The sequence below is a fragment of the Homarus americanus genome, unplaced genomic scaffold (genome assembly GCF_018991925.1).
Source record: "Homarus americanus isolate GMGI-L3 unplaced genomic scaffold, GMGI_Hamer_2.0 scaffold47790, whole genome shotgun sequence".
In the NCBI taxonomy this organism is placed as follows: domain Eukaryota; kingdom Metazoa; phylum Arthropoda; class Malacostraca; order Decapoda; family Nephropidae; genus Homarus; species Homarus americanus.
In genome coordinates this window covers 154322-173766 of record NW_024747575.1, presented here as the reverse complement: position 1 = coordinate 173766, position 19445 = coordinate 154322, and the positions used below count along the sequence as shown (strand labels likewise).

At 42.5% G+C, this 19445-nt stretch overlaps 2 protein-coding genes across 5 annotated transcripts; one reads left to right on the top strand and one right to left on the bottom strand.

Moving 5' to 3' along the window:
• Positions 1-2744: 2744 nt before the first annotated feature.
• On the top strand, positions 2745-9365 carry LOC121879644 (carbohydrate sulfotransferase 4-like). Of its 4 annotated transcripts, none has more exons than XM_042386315.1 (5): positions 2745-3094; positions 4818-5077; positions 5759-6431; positions 7265-7369; positions 8230-9365. In XM_042386315.1, exons 1-5 carry the CDS (start codon positions 3045-3047, stop codon positions 8486-8488), a joined length of 1347 nt encoding a protein of 448 aa, XP_042242249.1. In that variant the 5' UTR covers positions 2745-3044; the 3' UTR covers positions 8489-9365. The 4 variants fall into 4 exon arrangements, with proteins under 4 accessions (XP_042242249.1, XP_042242253.1, XP_042242251.1 ...); XM_042386319.1 differs by having other exon boundaries at positions 2748-2862; XM_042386317.1 differs by having other exon boundaries at positions 2748-2867.
• Positions 9366-10541: 1176 nt separating this feature from the next.
• Positions 10542-18999, bottom strand: LOC121879640. Its single transcript, XM_042386313.1, has 6 exons — positions 18924-18999; positions 13195-13684; positions 12746-12899; positions 12298-12432; positions 11961-12072; positions 10542-11483 (listed from the first exon to the last, which is right to left on the bottom strand). Exons 2-6 carry the CDS (start codon positions 13649-13651, stop codon positions 11247-11249), a joined length of 1095 nt encoding a protein of 364 aa, XP_042242247.1. The 5' UTR covers positions 13652-13684; positions 18924-18999; the 3' UTR covers positions 10542-11246.
• Between the last annotated feature and the right edge of the window lie 446 nt (positions 19000-19445).

Here is a 19445-nt window from a genome sequence, read left to right as displayed (position 1 = left end):
TTTGGTATATTTAGTCAAAATAATATTGAATAATTACCTGAATTGTAAACAATTACTCCAGATTTAAATAATATTCTTGCACAAGTCTACATTCCTTTGACTGCGCGCCCATCCTACTAGCTACCATTGAATGTCGAATTACCTGCCGACTGCCAAGTCACCAAGTACCATCGTCAGTTCCTTAACGATCCTGACCAGAGAAACACAACATTCAGTAAAAGCCGGTGCTCAGGGAGAGGCTCACTAACTCCGCTCCACTGTTAATTCCTGACCTCCATCCACATCAGCAAACCTTGAGTATCAATTTATATTGTAGGATATCCTAACTTTATACTTTGTACGTAGTTTGATTTAATGATGTAATATAAACTCCGACATTGCCACTAGAGGTAATCGCTCATTTCGAGTGCTTAATTCGTATAGCGAATGTCAATATTTCTTGTTCTGATATTGTAATGGTGTGGGGTACGAAATGTTGGTTCACACTCAGCATGGGATGGAGAAAGGAAACTCACAATGTGCTCTCTGTATACATGTTGTATTGGATGTACAATGCAGCTTGGTGCTGGGAAGGCAGCATGGTTTCAAGCGTTCAGTAGAGAGAGCTGGTTGGTGAGGGTTCTCAGAGGAGGACCAGCTTGTGGATCGCCATGGTCGCCGGCGGGAGCGAGGGCCGCCAGGCAGGAGGAGGAGGAGGTGTTGCTTGCTGGTTGGTGCAGGTAGAAAGAGGTAGGTCACCACGAGGCCAGGTCTTATATCGCGGAGATAGGCGTGGCTTAACAGCGGAGATAGGCGTGGCTTAACAGTTGACCTCTGTCATATAAGGCGGCGCTGGTTGACCTAGAGTCCTAGAACACGAGGCATACACTGGGGAATTCGCGGGGTCGGCTACTCAGCGACCAGCCGACCCTCTTCGAATTCCCCAACGTACACCTCGTGGTGAAGGTCGGCAACCAGCGCCACCGAACATAGCGGAGGTCAGCTATCAACCCACGCCTACCCCCGCTATATAAGACCTCACCCCGCCGTGACCTACCTCTTTCTACCTACAGCAAGCAGCACCTCCTCCTCAGCTCCTTCCTGGTGGCCCTCTCTCCCGCCGGCGACCATGGCGACCCACAAGCCGCGTGTCCTCCTCTGAGCACCCTCACCAACCAGCTCTCTCCTACACCACGCTTGGACTCACGCTGCCACCCCCCCAGCACCAAGCTGCAATGTATATCCAATACAATATGTATACAGAGAGCACATGTGAGTTTCCTTTCTCCATCCCATCCTGAGTGTGAACCATTATCTCATAACCCCACAGTATCAACCAATTCAGGACAGTTTCATAAATTATAAGATTGTTGCTATTAATTCCATGTTACAAACGTTTGCGGACGACGCTAGATTCAGGAAAATTAGAACCTAACCAGACAAGCGTAACCAGTCTCGATTAAAAAAAAAAGTTTTCCTCTGGTTCTCGTGATTCAAACAAATCTGACTTTCGTTTCTGGTGCTAGCCTCCCGTTTTAGAGTTAGCCCCCTCCCCATGACAAGGATGAGGGAAGGACCTACCCTAACCTAATTAGCTACTGCCTTCCCACAATGCCAGAGATTAAACAAATTACGAATGGTCCACGTTTCTCATAATGATTTTTCTCCTCGGTTCATTGTTTACCCATTGCCGAGAACAGATCTCTTCAAAGGGATTTTTTGTAACTCGCTTTATCTCCATTATTTCTCTTCAGCGCAGAAAGTTCCATAGAAGAAATTCGTCTTATTTTTGTAAGGTAAAGTAAATAAATTATGAGGATTTATACGAAGAGCGTTCACATAAGAATTGTTTTAGGTGTTGGGTGTTTTATGAGTGTGTTCGTGTTTTAAGTGTGTTGTTTTAGGTGCATGTGCTGTTTTAGGTGTATGTGTTGTTTTAGGTGTTGGTATAACTACAGTTTCGGACAATATTGATCTCGAGTTGACCAATGTGTTTTTCCGATGGTCTAGTCTAGACAATTTTTAAGACTTTTCTTCTATGACGTTTCCCTCACAAATTACTTAAATCTATTGGCGATTAGAAGGTTAGGTTAGGTAATTTTGGGTCTTTTTAGGTATTTTGCAACGGAAACGTCATAGAAGAAAAGGGTCATAAAATTGTCTAAACCATCTGAAAAACATATTGGTCTACTACTCGGGTGTTTTGTCTGAAAATGCAGGTTTACCTAGGTGTCATACAATGATCTTAAAAGTTAATTTTTAATAAAATAGAGAAAAAAACCAAAGAACATTTATCAGTTATTACTCTTACTTTCCTTGAACAGGACTGAACATGAGAATGACATAGAGAAACGAAATAAACAAGGAAAAAATAAATCGCAATAGAGAACGCCATCTAATAAATTACGCGAGGAGTCAAAGCTTAACGTGTACAAATTATTAAAACTCGCACAGTCTTCACACCCGGACACTCACACTTGCTGCTCCTCAATCATCCTCAAATGATATACAGGTATCAGTTACCTTATTTCAGCACTAATTTTCAAAAGTAATGTAAAAATAAATATATTCTAAGCTGAAAGTAAATAAGATTATTATACTTAGATGTTTCAGATATATTTAATCACTTTCACATAGCGTTAGTTTCTACGGCACACTGCTTCAGAAATTCGAGTCTGTAAATTATCGGCTGAAGTAGATTTTGATGGTAAAATGGCAGTACATGTTCATCAGGTGGTGGGAGGAGGTGTGGTAACGGGTGAAACTTGAGTTACCAGAATCCGGACTCGGTTAGTACTCAGCCAGGGTCTCAGTAGTTGGAGTTGCGTCGTTGAGTGCGCATACTTTGCCCCACACGTCTGCTTGATACCCTCCTGAAAAATAGTACTGTAAGAGTGGTTGTTAAAGTAGAATTAATACTTATTGAAAACAAAAATCTATAAATTCTCCTTATTGGGAAACAGTACGTTATCTAGAAACAAATTCTGATTGACTATCGAAAGAACAGTTACTGGAAGTTGTGTACTGTATTTCGGTGAGGACAATTTTGATAAGGGAAATTTTAAATGATAGAAGCACACACGTGGGAGCCGCGAAGGAAACATTCAGATATACTGTAAGTATCCTGTACACATACACACTATCAACGTCTCCTACACACACACACACACACACTATCAACGTCTCCTACACACACACCAACACTATCAACGTCTCCTACACACACACACACCAACACTATCAACGTCTCCTACACACACACACACCAACACTATCAACGTCTCCTACACACACACACACCAACACTATCAACGTCTCCTACACACACACCAACACTATCAACGTCTCCTACACACACACCAACACTATCAACGTCTCCTGCCCACACACCAACACTATCAACGTCTACAGTATACAGGCATGGGCTCCGAAAATAGTGTTGTGCAAACTACGGATACCTGACACCTCCCAAATATCTGCGGAAAATTAAGTTTAATTTTGTACAGTCTCCGACAAAATACTTTCAATGCGTCTGGTAACACTATTATACTCATACAAACATTCAGGTAGTGTTAAATTTTGTTGTCTCCTATCCCGTGTTCTATAAAACAAGGCACACCAAAATGTTACGTAAAGATGCATAATTTTTGGCCTTGATGTATGTTTATGTTGTCTCGGATGCTACCAGACGTGCAATAGAGAGGAACCTAAAAATGAGTAAGGATAAAGTTGGATCATTGTGAAGAACATTTTGTTCATTGCAATATGATCAGATTTTTAGGTTCCTGTTTATTACACGTCTTAAAATATAATCATTAGGGTTCTCGAATAACAAAATGACGCTGTGTTTTCTTAAGGTGTCTCACTTGTTGGAAAGAATACATAAATAGGGATGATTGTTACCCGAATTTATAGTTTGAATTATTACAAGAACGAGCGTTAAACGTTAAGAAATAATGTTTATCCAAATAGTGCAAAGGACACTTCTATGGGGGAGGGGGATAAATGCAGGTCACCGTCATTACATAACTCAGTGTCGGTATTTATATTTACAGTTCCAAGGTGTTCATGCATTAGTTTGTTGCCCACGGAAAATTGAAGTAAACCGGATTAGTAACTGATGTAAAGCGGTTACTTCCAAAGTGCGTGTCAGCGGTGTGGTGGTCGGGTGGTGGCCGGGTGAGTCGTTTGCAATTCGCATTAGCATTCTCGACACACTGACGTCCACTCATACAAAATAACCACAGGTGTTTTGTTATTTAAACAAAATTAATAAAACAAAAGCTTGTCAAAGAAGAAAATAAACAAGTTGGTAATTTTAACTATGGAAATGACGGTGTAAAGTTTTAAACGATGGAAAAGTCATCAGTTTCCAAGAGTTTTGCCCACAACTTGTGTGTTGAAACCTGGCTCATGCGACTTCTCTCGTTCATCCCAGTGCTGTTACCTGTTAATTGGAGAAAGCGCGCACACACACACACACACCACATATCACACATACATACACACACGTCATACATGGCCATATGAGATACAGGTGTTACCTTTGGTGTGATTTTCACAGCTGTATCTGACATTTGAGCCCCCAGCACATGTCACTAAATTCGGTACATGGGCTTTTTCTGCCACATATGTTGGTGTAAAGTGGTGTCAGGTGTTGGTTGTCAGGTATAGACGAACGAAGAATGTATAGACTGTACCATTTAACCATCACGCTTACCTTACCTTACCTTGTACAGAATTAAACACAGGAACGATATACATACACACACAGAAAGATAATTAAAACGAAAAAAAAATGAAAAGAGTGATATAGTTAAAACTGTTCTCCACCTCAGCACTACACACGACATGATAGCTGGCACAAGGAGGAAATTCTTCAATAAAAAACTTACGGTGATAATAATCTGGGTGTTGGCTGTGTTACTTTTGATATGCATTTACACCCCCGCCAACACCTGGAGAGTGGGGGGAAAGGACAACTCCACGCGAGCTAACACACGCAAAGAAGATGAGGAGAAGGGAGAGGATGATGTGAGAGACGACGGGGAAAAAGATGACGAACCACAGCAACAAGCCGTAGATGTTAACCATAAGGGTGAGTGAGAGGTCTTGAGTAATAGAGGCACGGGTAATACACACGGGCAATAGAACCTAAGTATGGAAGAATCTATGTCATGTGTGTAGTATCAAATATACAATAGGTTTAATACCAAGAAGAGATTATGTAGGATTCATTATATTAACATATTAATTTTTTTTCTAACCTAACCTAACCTGTGTTCAGTTCTGTGTACTTCTCTCACCCCCCTCCTCGTAAAACTCAAAAACAACTGTTTATTTTTTTACGGGCATTAGCCCACTCGGGCATAGGTAATTTTTAATGACCCACATCAAGGCCTGGGGGACGAAAATATAATAAAACAATAATAATAATGAGCTATATATATATATATATATATATATATATATATATATATATATATATATATATATATATATATATCTCAAGAGTGAGATGATACAGTATATGTATATTGTGTTGTCAAAGTAAGAGAAATAATTGAGACCCTGCAATTATATGTAACAGGCAGGAAGTCGGATCAGGAACCTGGGACTTGGTCACAATTTTTGTGATGCCATGTGGCAGCAGGGTCTACCATTAGACAACACATTATGCTTCCAATATCTTCCCAGGCAGTAGTACTCCCTGTTTGATAGCTGCCAACTACCTATTACCCTGTAATTAATTCATTTTAATCTATTGGTGTCCTTACAGATCCTACCCAACATGCTGGAGTACACCAGAAGTCACAGCACAACTCGTCACCTGCATTCAAAGAAGTTAATCCGTCACAAAACCAGGCTCAAGGGGGAGTGAAAATTGAACGAAATAAGAAAAGTGCTGAAGATGTCGGCACTCGGTTCAATGTTCTTCTCCTAAGTTCAATGGGCCGAAGCGGGTCGAGCTTTGTCGGGGGTTTGCTTCGGTCCCAGCCTGGCGTATTCTACTTCTTCGAGCCGTTACATAGATTAGGGAACAGCGGGCTCATAACGCCGCAGACCGCCATACAAGAGTTACAAGGTATATTCACCTGTAATATTAGCGATGTTCTGCTTAAGGGTTTCCGAAAAGAGCCAAAGTTCACGATAAGACACAATTACATACATACTTGTGGGAAGGATTGTTTCAAGCCCAAGCAACTGAACCAAGCGTGCAGGAGTGAGCCCATCCGTGTAGTAAAGACGATCAGGACGCGACTATCTTGGCTCCTGCCGCTGCTAAACGACTCCTCCAGCAGGGTGAAGGTGATTCACTTAGTGCGGGACCCCAGGGGTGCTTTAATCTCGGCCTGGAAGATAAAATGGACAATTAGCTCCAGCGTTTCCTGTTGCGATATCAGAAAAGACTTGTACAGTGGGAAAGACATTCTTCAGGTCTTCCCTAATAGGTAAGTCAAATACTCTTGGATGGTTAAGTGTGTTGGTACAGAAGTCATTAACCAATCAAACAAAATGATGAATTACAGCCAATGCGTACTGACAACCCCATCAGCCAATCAACATGAAGAATGCTGATGAACTATGGTGCTATTGCCCACACAGTAATCAACTCTCATATGAACTTTCCCTTAAATATGATGGAGTCGGTTTATTCCATGCAGTATTGAGCACACTTGCCTAGGAACCTTCGAATTACCTGAAGATTCGTCCCCCAGCTTACTTCACATGAAGGATAACCACCCTAACGTTACCTAGGAAGGATTAGATTAGCATTATGGTGGTTGAATTTCAGATAAAATAAATTGGGAGGATAATATTCAGGTGATCGAACCCTCATGCGAAAACAGGTGAAACTTCAGGTCACATGCCATTAGCTGCCAGAGTCATGCTCGACTCTTCATTGGCTACGGAACGCGTTTACACACACTCACAACAACACTGATGACCACTCCTGAATTATTAGTATGAGTATGACTTCTTCTGGTGATTACTATGGTTGAATACAAGTAGTGTAGTAACCTGGGCCTCTGACAGTTGATTCTGTTGCCTGTGTACATCAGCGCATCTGCTGGTAATATGTTACTATACAGTACTCTGTCAGATATCAAACTGTGCTCACCTCTCAGCTGAAGAGGAAAATTACAAAACTAAATTTCTAGTCAAATAATGCCATTTTTTTCGAAAATTGCCCATTAACTCGGGAACTTTTAGAATTGTATTCACTTTGGTTATAAGTATTATAAAGTTACACCGTACATTTCTAATTTACATTGTTGGACAGATATTTAGCAGTGCGGTACGAGGACTTGTGCAGCGACCCCTGGGGGATGGCTCGCCTCATCTTCAACTTCCTGGGTTACCAGACACTCCCGCCCTCCACTGTTGCGTATGTTCCTACTTGTCTTCTGTAACGTTTGTTTTGGCAGCTTCTGGGTAGTAGATAAGGATCTCAATCTATAAACTAGTTTTTCACGAATGAACGGCGTACCTTAAGGCACTGTGTCACGACCGGTGTTGTTTGTTTGTTTCGTAAGTGACAAGCTTAAATACTATTTATTCGTTCATAAATGCCTGCTGATGAATTGTTAAATCTTGCGGTATGATCTATCGGCTTCAATCATGTGTACAAAAGCGAATGTTAAGTTTAAAGTGAAGTAAAACTGTATCCTACTTAAACACACATTTACTTGACTTAAATGTTATCGATGTAATATTGTATAACGAACAATGTCCATCAGCAAAGGGACTGATTACTCCCACAGTCCCACTCCTTACAATACCAAAGATTGTCTGCGAAAAAAAATCTACACCATTAATTCTATTATTAAAAGTGTACTTGTACAGGTGAACATACTCTTTGTCATTTTAATGCTATGAAACTAACACAAAACTCTGAGCTCTTATTTTTGCCGTCATTCAGTATCGGCGTGTATATTGTGCCATTAAAACTCTCCTTAACCGGCCGTACTACAGTAAATATAGCAGTTGACGGCCAGTAAATTATATCAATCAATCAAATCAGTTACCCTCGCCTTTAAGGTTTGAAATATATACTGGATGTATTTTATTGTCCTTACATGATATTTGTAACAAAGAAAGTTAGTTAGTCTCATGTTCTCTGGTGATGTGGAGAAATGGTCCCAGTCTTGATCGATGCAGATGTGGATTTACAGATATTAAAACCCCTAACATTTTTACCATTTTGCTAATTCCCATTGTGATATCTTATTTTCTGTATCTTTCAAGGTTTGTGAAGTCTTATACGTCACATGGTAACCCAGAAAGAACATTTGGCATCAAGAGAAATACACACAGTATGCAACAGAAATGGAGAGGAGACATCACCGAGGCAGAGCTGAAGAAGATAGAAACAACGTGTAACTCTACCATCATCGACATTGGGTTCAATCTTTTCCATAACCTGGACGCTGCAAGGAACTTATCACTTCCTTTGTATATTGATTCTAAAACCAATCAGTTTTTCCCAAATAGTACCGTCCATTAACCAAGTCTACAGTGTGAGTTGAAACATTACAGTGTAGCCTACAACTTGGGCGGTCATCTGAAATATTGTTACGTTTTTTCTTTTCTTTATCACGCCACAGGTAAATAGACGTGTATGTGCTGGTATGGAAATTACGATGCAGTATTATTAAAATTGGTAAACAAATTCCCAAAACACCCAAAATCATAGTATAACCACAGTAACTTTGAGAAAAATAAGACTAGTATACATAACAGGGCGTTTACGTACAGTACTTCCCTCTGTTTACTGCTGACCATCATGGTTATTACTGTAGGAGGAAATAGTGTAATTGTGAAGGATTTCTTTGAGTACAATGATTTAACCCCTCGAGTACAATGGTATCTTGCTCAGTGGAACTATCTGCCAGACAGCGTTGTGACGGCACAGTGTGACATTCAGGAGCCAGTGCATGCCCAGTACTTGCCAACAGTGCGTAAGAGACGTGACCGATCACCCAAGCGAAGAGGATAAAAGTAATACTCGATAAAAACAAAAGAACAATTAGCTGATGCTACTTTATAAAGGGGTTGTTTTGGGGGATCAATGGGGACACGATACTGTATTTGTAGCCGAATAGTTTTTGTACATATATAAGTGTAAGCTTAGACGTTCCAAATTAGTGTGACAAGATTTTTAAAACCGATACAATAAATATACTGTATATTTTTTATACAAACGCGCGTCTTCAAAAACAGCTTCGTACTACTCTGTACTTATAAAATTCTGAAGCTCGATTACAGCTCCAACCTGACTACGCAGTTCAATTCTGGTCACCGTATTACAGAATGGTTATAGAATCCCTAGAAAGAATTCAGAGGAAAATGACCAGACTAATCCCGGGCATTCGGAACCTTGAGTACAGAGACAGGTTAAAGCATCTTAATTTGCATTGCCTCGAGAGACGTAGAGCGAGGGGCGATATGATAGAGATGTATAAATGGAAGTCAGGGCTAAACAAAGGAGACATTACAAAGGTACTCAAACTACCCAACCAGGAGCGAACTCGGAACAATGGTTTTAAATTAGACAAATTGAGACAAGCGCAAAAAAGGTAAACATTGGTTTGGAAATAGAGTAGTGGATGACTGGAACAAGTTACCAAACATCATCATTAACTCGAATACTCTGGATAGCTTCAAACATAGGTTGGATGATATACGAGCAATAGGGGTTGGGTGTAAATGGGACTGCCCAGTATGGGCCAATAGGCCCGCTGCAGTTTCCTCCATTCTTATGTTCTTATGATGTCTTCGTTCAACTAGTCCTGTGTGCAGTATATACATCATATTATTTAGTAAAGTTATACTGTACACAACCTCTACAAGGTCTTCGCTCACGACAGAAAACGAATATGGTAAATTCACGGGTAAACTAAACTAAGCTTTCATCTAAAAGTTACACACCAAGCAGCACGTTTTACATTGATGATTTTTGTGGTGAAAATGCGCTTACTATAAAAAAAAATAATTATGAATCGCTTAAATCACGCTTCAAGTTAAAATTTTTCTCCTATTAGAAAATGTAAAAATTTAGTTATGAAGTTGGTGACATAGTTTAGCTTACAGTTCATCCTCCACATGACGGTCCTGTACCACCCAGCATCATGCTTATAATGCTAGGTTGTATATATCTATATATTTTTCTCAGCATAATAAAGCAATATGATTTTATCATTTGGCATTATTCCTTAACCAATAAACGTCATTTATACGATGAATTATGTTAGCAAATGGAAGGTTAAAATTAAGGCCGTAACCATTTTTTTTAAGAGGTACAAAGTCACAAGTGGGAGGGGTGCGAAGCGAACCCATTCGGCTTTTTTTTTTGTAGTTCAGTCCTACGCTTATAAAATTAGAATGTTTGATATTGGCCTTTTAACTTAGTGTATGTCGATGCGCCCTATTAAAAATCTCTATAAAATATTTTGGTCCTCCTCACTTGCCTCGGACCTATGTACACACTCCATGGTACACCAGCTTAACAGGGAACAAAGGTATAAAGGAAACGGTAAACAATAATTGATAGTGTTTAGTTAAATTATTGTCATTTAATAATTTACAAACACTCCTCATCAAGTCGCTGTTTTATCGTCATAAGTTAGGGCACTGTTGATACTCCCAGCTGTGGTTGTCGTGCGTCCCTCGGGCAGGGTAACAAGTGACAGCTGTTTACGTCTTTTCTTCTCTGGACTTTACAATAGGTTGAAGTTCTAGTCCTCAACTTCTAGGTATAGTAATCGGGTATTGCTTTATTCTTGATGACTGTGTCCACTCTCTTACCAGGTGCACAGTATATCAACCTGCGCCTGTCGCGATACTGTCAAAGTAGAAACAAATGTGTAAGAGTCAACGAACTGTGCCTCGTTAGCTATTGGTCAGTCTCTCTCTGGCTTAGTAGCGGCTAGAGATCGGCTCTTATAGCGCTATAGCGGCTAGAGATCGGCTCTTATAGCGGCTAGAGATCGGCTCTTATAGCGGCTAGAGATCGGCTCTTACAGCGGCTAGAGACCAGCTCATACAGCTGCTAGACCATCTCTTACAGCGGCTAGAGATCGGCTCTTACAGCGGCTAGAGACCAGCTCATACAGCTGCTAGACCATCTCTTACAGCGGCTAGAGATCGGCTCTTACAGCGGCTAGAGATCGGCTCTTACAGCGGCTAGAGATCGGCTCTTACAGCGGCTAGAGATCAGCTCTTACATCAGCAAGGAATCTGTTACTGTAGAGGCCAGACGTGAGCTAGGATCTGAAGAGCGCAGCCTTTTTGGTATCAGGGTCGAGGAGCATAGCTACGACATGTGACTCGTCAGGGTCGACCTTAGTGTTGTCCCTCAGCCACTGCTCCACACGGTCGTGCACCCTCCTCCACTCCAGCCACTCCGCCTCCTCCCTTGCCGGCTCCTCGTCTTCCTGCGGTGGCAACACATCTGCTATCAGGCTCTTCCTCCGCATCTTATTCACACGAACCACACGAACCTGCAGTACAGATTGGGATGTAGTGTACGTCAAACTTAAGTACACGTCGGTGTGGAGGATACATCTGCAGTGCATGTCGGTCTGGAGTAAAAGTAAGCCTCAGTATGCAGTGCATGTCACAGTAAATGTAAAAGGTACCAGCAAACATGGTGCCCAGCTGGTGAGTGTCACAGATCTTATGATGCCCAGTTGCATCACCAAGGCAGTGTGGTAATCTAATATCAAGAGGAAATAAAGGTTAATATCGCTCTTAAAACAGTAAATATGCTCAATTGTTCACAGGATGAGTCACTTTTTTGACCAAAATGCTCCGATACAAATTAACATAACATACAGATCCCACCGAAGAAAGTGATTACAACATTACCTATAACCATACACACACACAGTTATAATCAAGAGTTACTTTTCGCAGTGTACAGAGAGAAAACAAACAAAGCTCAGGAGGGAGGTGCTCGGCTGTAACAAGAGCCTTACCTTCTTGGGCTTGTCGAAGGTGATGCTGAAGGCTCTGTTGTCTGCCGCCAGGATGGGTTGACTCCATGTTACCACATAAGCGTCCTCGAACATTTTCTTACCCACCCGAGGCCTGCAGAGGTAAACAGCTGGTACTGATATTGAAACAGTTTATTTAGCCAGAAAAATACAGATACAGAGTAGACAATAATAACAATATTGACATAGGTGAGCCAATTGAAAGCCTGAGTATTTTTTATAGATGAATGTTTTCAGTTTGCTGTGATATATTAACCTAGTGAGTGTATACCAGGTAACACTGACACACACACACACACCGCTTGCCTCTGACCCTCACCTTTCAGGCTTCCTGCTGGAGGCACGTTCTGAGTGGTCATCGCGTCGCCCAGCTGACACAACCTGCTTGGTGGTGGCGCCTTTACGCAGCCCCAGCGCCTTCATCTTGGACGCTGCCATGGCTACCGTGAATGATCTGTGCAAATACAGGACTTCCTCAGATATTGAGAAAGTTAAAACAAAAAAGGATCACCTGAAATTTGGACACCCCAGCTAAGGTTAGCTAATCTTCAGGTGAAATAAGCTGGGGAGGGGGCTAGTCTTCAGGAAAGAACAAATTAAACTTACTAAAAATATCATGACCCCCGTGAGTTTATATAGAACGCACTGGTAAAATAATTGTAAAACGGTAACGTAACGTTTGTGCTCCCATCACCTAAAGATGCCAAGTTTGTTGATCTGTGGGGATATTAAACGTTCCCTGCAGCTATACTTTGATATGAGCTAACCTGATGTTGATGGGAAGCTGGTCGGGTTGGGTAGGGTGAAGGATGACGTTGTCGTCCCCAGGCAGGCCCAGCAGTACCACACTGTCGTCGGGTGTCGCGCCACGCACCTCCCTCACCGCCCGCTGGTACGCCCCTGAACACCCGCCCATCACAACTGCACCGTCAAGCAACCATTATGCGAACAAGATCCCGTAGGTAATAATCTAATTCTTAGAATATAAAAACGTTCACAAGATTAAACTAGTTTAAGTGCCTTTTAAGATTTAATACCATGTTAGCTGGGATTAGATAAGATTAGGTTTAATTTTGTCATTAATCCCAGCCAATCATCACCGCCTCGAATACTCTTTGGGAGACGTTTAATTTACCCTCTCAACAAACAAACTATCTAACAGTGGTGTCCCGCCATGAGTTGAAAATATATGATTTTATTTTGTACTCTCACTTACTTGGTCGTGGTTTGGGTGCGGGGTCGTCGGCAGCGGCCACTTCCGTGACACTCTTGCCGCTCTCTACCTGTTTGTCTGGTCCCACAGTAACCTTGCCTTTATGCTTGCCAACTTTCCCTCCTCCGTCAGTCTTCTTTAAGGCGCTGGTGCTCGTCTTCCGCGTCAGATGTCCCGGTGAAGTCTTCTTCTTGCCCACTGTCATCTCGGCTGTCGCATCACTACGTTCATTTTTTTTCTGAGGAGGTGTAGGAAGAAGAGGAGGATCATCTTTCTTTATAATAGGTCGAGGGTTGGGAAGGGGTTTAGTCTTGTCCTGTCTGAGTGTTCGTCGTCCCTCCTCCCAGCAATCAGGTTCAGGAGGTGGGTGGTGGCGAGGGCTAGGCGGGGTGTAGAGGTCCACACAGCTCTGTAATAGCCCCGTCACTGACCCTCGACGCTCATCCTCCTCCTCCCCCATGATTCATACTGCTGTTGCTGTTCTCGAAGTTACCTACACATGACAAAAAGAGAATCAGTGTGATAATTATCAGACATAATCCCATTTCTACATAATCTAACTTAACCTAAAACTCTTAATTTAACAATCTTGTATTGGAGATAATTTCTATGTAATTATTTAGATGGTGGGATTTTGGGATAATTTATTTCACCTGATGATTATCCTCCCTAATGTTACCTGTGGGAGTTAGGTTAGATTAGGTTAGCGTTAGGTTAGGTTATATTAGGGGTGGTTAATCTTAAGATAAGCTAGGGTGCCTAATCTTCAGGTAATTTGGATTTTGTCCACTGGGTACATAGAACTGTACGAATACACAGACAGACAACCTAAGTGTATTCTCCATGTGTACTTATACTATCTATGTATACATATATTGTATACATGCCTTATCTATATACACACTGAATCAATATAAACGTGTATGAGGATTTTACCGAATAAATCTATCTATCTATCTATCTAACTCTATCTGTATCTATCTTGAGAGAGAGAGAGAGAGAGAGACAGAGAGAGAGAGTCACCACCACCACCACCACCAGTCTTCGTAAATTACAAGCCAGATGACTCGTAAAGTGAAGGTCTGGGAGCGCAACACGAAACTCTCTCTGGACGGGATGACAGAGACCATGAATAAACGCTTGTGACTTTTTGTGTTTGTGAAAAAACTGTATGATATTGTATGTGTGTTTTTGATGTTTGTGATGTGCGTTTATGAGTCTTGTCTATGTATGTCATATAATGTTTTTGTTGTATATGCGTGTGTAATAATATTTTTGTTTGTTTGTGTGTGTGTGTGTGTGGTGTGTGTGTGTTTGTTTGTGTGATATTATTTATGTAATGTTTTCTTGCGTTTGTGAATGCCTTAGTGGCCTTGTGTGCAATGTTTGATAATGTTTATGTTTATTTAAGTATTGTGTTGAGGTTTAGATTCTCTGTATGAATGTGGAGATAATGCATGTTTAATACTATTCCCCTGTGTGTGTGTGTGTGTGTGTGTGTGTGTGTATTATTGTATTCGTGTGTAGTGACTACAACAGCTGCGTGTATCTGTTCGTGGTATTGCGTCATTACTTGTTCTATATTGGAGTGATTTTGTCAGAAAGAATGTGTGTATGTGTATGTGTGTGTGTGTGTGTGTGTGTGTGTGTGTGTGTGTCTCTCTCTCTGTGTATGTGTGTGTGTGTCTCTCTCTGTGTGTGTGTGTGTGTGTGTGTGTGTGTGTCTGTGTCTGTGTCTGTGTGTGTGTGTTTACTAATCCATATTTGTGGATAATGGCGTGTTTTTGCCTTGAATCCACCAGATGAGAGAGAACATAAGAACATAAGAAAATAAGGAGTCTGCAATAGGCCGGTTGGCCTGTGCATGGCAGCTCCTGTCGAGAGTTACTACCACTCTCTATCATCCATGAATCTATCTAGCCTCCTTTTGAAACTTTCCAGAGTTCCCGCACTTACTACAAAGTTGCTAAGCTTGTTCCACTCGTCCACCACTCTATTTGTGAACCAGTTTCTTCCTATCTCTCTCCTAAACCTAAATTTATCCAACTTGAATCCGTTGCTCCGAGTCCTATCCTGCTCGGATATTATAAGAACTTTATCTATATCCCCTTTATTGATTCCTTTCACCCACTTAAATACTTCTATCATATCTCCCCGCACTCTTCGTCTTTCTAGGGAATGCAAGTTAAGTTTCTTTAACCTATCCTGATATGGAAGGTTTCTAAGTCCCGGAGAGAGAGAGAGAGAGAGAGAGAGAGAGAGAGAGAGAGAGACATGGTTCAGCATATATCACCGCACCGACTCACTCTCGTCATACACACACACACACAAACAATGTAAACAATGCCTCCTCAGTATGAAAAAACTGTACTACTAACTCTTGTCACTCCCCGATACACACACACACTCTCTCTCTCTCTCTCTCTCTCTCTCATCTCTATCTCTTCTCTCTCTCTCAGCTGGGGTCTTCCTTGGGGAAAGTCTCCTGGTGCGTGATGGCATTTGTTTTACCAGAAGGTGCGTGGAGGTTGTGACGGGGCGGGGCGGGGCGGGGCGGGGCGGGGCGGGGCGGGGCGGGGCGGGAGAGGTGAGGTGAGGTGAGCGTGTAAAGGTCACGTGGATCACAAGTTTACATGATCGTCGACCCTCACAGATACCAACACTGACTCCCTCTCTTTCTCTCTCTCTCTTTATCAGCCTCTCTATCTCTCCCCTTTCTATCCATCTTTTCCTCTCTCTCTCTCACCCTCTCTATCTCTATCTTTCTTTCCCTGTCTCTCTATTGCTTCCCCCCTCCCTCTCTCTCTCTACCTCCCCCGTTCTCACCCACTTTCTCTGTCTCCTCTCTATTTATCTCCCTTACCTCTATCTCTCACTATCTATCTACATCCCCTCTCTCTCTCTATCTCTCCTTACCTGCCTATCTCTCTCTCTCTCTCTCTCTCTCTCTCTCTCTCTCTCTCTCTCTCTCTCTCTCTCTCTCTCTTCCCCCGATCAATAGCCTCGCCTTCACTAATTCCAACTCAGGTTCTAAAGTCACTCGAATAAACGTGTGAATATTTCTATAGCGTGTGTGTGACCGTCACGGAACAGCCCCCTGACGGTCGAGGCACGCGATTAAGATTTTTCGACCTTGATGAGGGAGACATAGGTTGATGAACGGAGACGTGGCAGTAATATAAAAGTGGTGAATTAATAAGGAGAGAGAGAGAGAGAGATTAACAGACGCTCTGCAGAGAAACGAGACGACACCCAGCCCAACTAATTGTCAACAAAGCACCGCCTCTTAACCATCACCACCACAGGTATATTTATCTTAAGAAACCCGACCATGAAATCGACTTCTGTTTCGGTAGGTCAGTTGCAGGAGTCCTGTCTCAAAAGCTGGTTTCACATGGACAGCCACCTACCTACCTACCTACCTATCCGCGCGGCAGTAGATGGACCCTGCAACACCTACTCGTCAAATGAGTAGTGAACAAGACGGGGCCCTCCTCTCACAGATGATGGTTTCTGTTGCACGTGTCTACATCTAGAGGGCGCACCACCAGGCTCACCACCGCTGTAGCTTGTGTGGCGGGAAGATTAATGACCAGCACAGGAAACAATAGGAGCCTTGGGTGGGTCGTCGCCAGTCGTCTATCACACCAGACGAACTATTCAAATTATGATGGCCAGAGAATCTATCGATGTTGCCGAGGTCAGTGAGCAGCAGGACCTGGGCTGCTGTTATTAATATCACCTGTCTGTGATTTTTCGGTAAGCAATATACTTGGTATAGAATGAGGCTGTCGAGTGGATACAGTGCTCGACTCCTACCCTCTGAGCCATTGGTTTGCTCCCGGGGCCACATCCCTATTCCACCTGTGAGTACCTAATTATACAGTTAGGGAAGTGAATACGGTCAAGTGCACTACTTCCTTACATACTGGAAATAAAGATTGGTATACAGTGCCCCTCACAGGCCGTCAGGGACAGACTTACCATGTGCCAGGAGTATAGGAGTTAACGCAAACACCGGGGAAGATCCCGTCTACTGCCCAGACTGTCCTGAGACAGTATCAGGCCTCGCTCTCACTCAGCATTGTGTCAAGTGAACGACTCACACGGGAGTAAGTCCTCCTTCCACCCAAGTGAGGCTACACACGCAAGAGTGCGGGGGTCACTCGGTCCAGGAGGGATGCGTGGGGAACTCACTTCCCCACAACACGATCATAGCGGCGCCACAAGATATCGAGGATTACCGGGAGTGTGTCTGGCTCACGCAGGAGTATATGAACACGAGTCACCAAGGACCAGTACTTTCCCACAAACTTTCTTGTGATAACCTAGCTTAATGCAGGAAGATTTGGCAGTGGTCCCTGACATTTACGGACCATCCTGAGGCGTCAACCGCGTAGGTCTGGCGTTACATATCACACTGAGACACTGAGATAGAATTAAACTCTACCTGAGGCGGGGGGCTAAATAAAGCCCTTGGCTCACATCCATCCTTTATGTTACATATTGTTGACTTGTCTGGACTCTGATGACCTGAAGACTCCGCCCCCAAATTATTCCACCTTAAGATTTACCACCCAAACACTAACCTAACCCCCAGGTAGTGTTAGTTAAAGGTGATTTACTGTAAACTGGATGGGGATAATCTTCTGTGATCCTCTTTTGTTTTTCCCAAAGTTTATTCAATATAAGCAACCTACAACTAACCCCTTATAAACGACCCTATAAACACACTAGCTTAACACACAAACACAACAATTATTTACTCATTTCATCCAACCATTTTCCTAAACCTGGACCAACGTTGTATTTATATATATTTTTCCTCCTTGTTGTTGGTCAGGCTACATTATATAGGATACGGATAGTGTGTGTGTGTGTGTGTGTGTGGGGGGGGAGGGGGTGTTGTGTTTGGGGTGTTTGGGAGTGAATGTGTGTGTGGAAGTGTATGTATTGGCTTGTGTGTGTGTGTGAAGCGTCCTTTAGATACAAAACACAAGGTCTTAATATCGTCAGACATACAATAGACATAACACCTTGATATCTTCAGACATACAATACACAAGGTCAAGATGAAATCGTGGTCCGTGTTGATGCCGTCAGCTGGCAGTTCCCGATAACGCGGCGCCAAGAATGATCACAGAGGCGAGTGAAGGAAGGCTGTTCCCACTGCCACCAAAATGAGTGTTTTCTTTCACTGAAGTAATTGAAGGCGTTTCCTCACGGCACCTCCAAGCACGACACACACAGGGGGCGGGGAGGGGGCAGGTTCTCTTATGCATCCCAACTTCCTTACCCCCAAGTCCTATACCGAGGTCTTTAGTAGTTCCAGTGGGACTTAAGACCCACCACTTGAGTGTTTAACCTCTTCACTACGGGGACGCCACTTATAATATTTTATTTGGTTCACGCCAGATGATTTTATTCAGCACTGAGAGGACCCCGTACACAAGGGGTTAGAAGGCCATCTTCGTTTAATATGCTCTAAATTACGTTTTGTCTTAACAACGGGAACTATTTTTAATGTTTTGTTCTATATGACGACTCAAGATAAACAAGAAAATTCGTAAATAATAAGTTTCGTTGTGGAGATCAAAAATAAATATTTACATAAAAAAAACATTGAGTAAAGTATATAAAAAAATCATGACATAAGAGGAAGTAAAGGAATAAAGAGGTAATATTCAGTGCTTATTACACACACACACACACACACACCCCTTATGGCTTACCGAGGATGTTTAGGAGTCCCTCGGGCAGGTCTGTCGTCTCTCCCAGTTGGTCCCGGGCTGGTCGCTCCCTCACCACACTGTGCCAGTAGGTCACTTGGCCTGACCCCCCAGCTGCTGGCGGGATACACTGCGCCGCCTGGACGCTGCGCTGGACGTTCATAGTGGCTCCAGTGAAGCAGTTCCGTATACACTGTAGTCAGGCCTCGTAGTGTGGCGCCTTGTTGCTCCCTGTGTCTAAAATGATACCCAGAAAAACATTTTAACACAAATACCCAAAACACCTTAATTATAATATAACCATGACTAATTTATCTAACCTAAGCTAACCCAATTTAGATACTGTGATAATGGTAGTATATTACCAGAGTAAAATCTACCCTATATATGCGTACGAATATATTCATTACCATCTATAAAGTTTAGTAGCGTTGTTTATGTTGTGTCAATGCAGTAATATAATTCTGTTATGCTCCACACGCTCACGTCTGGGGTTGTGAGCCTCTAGAATACTAGATGAAGTAT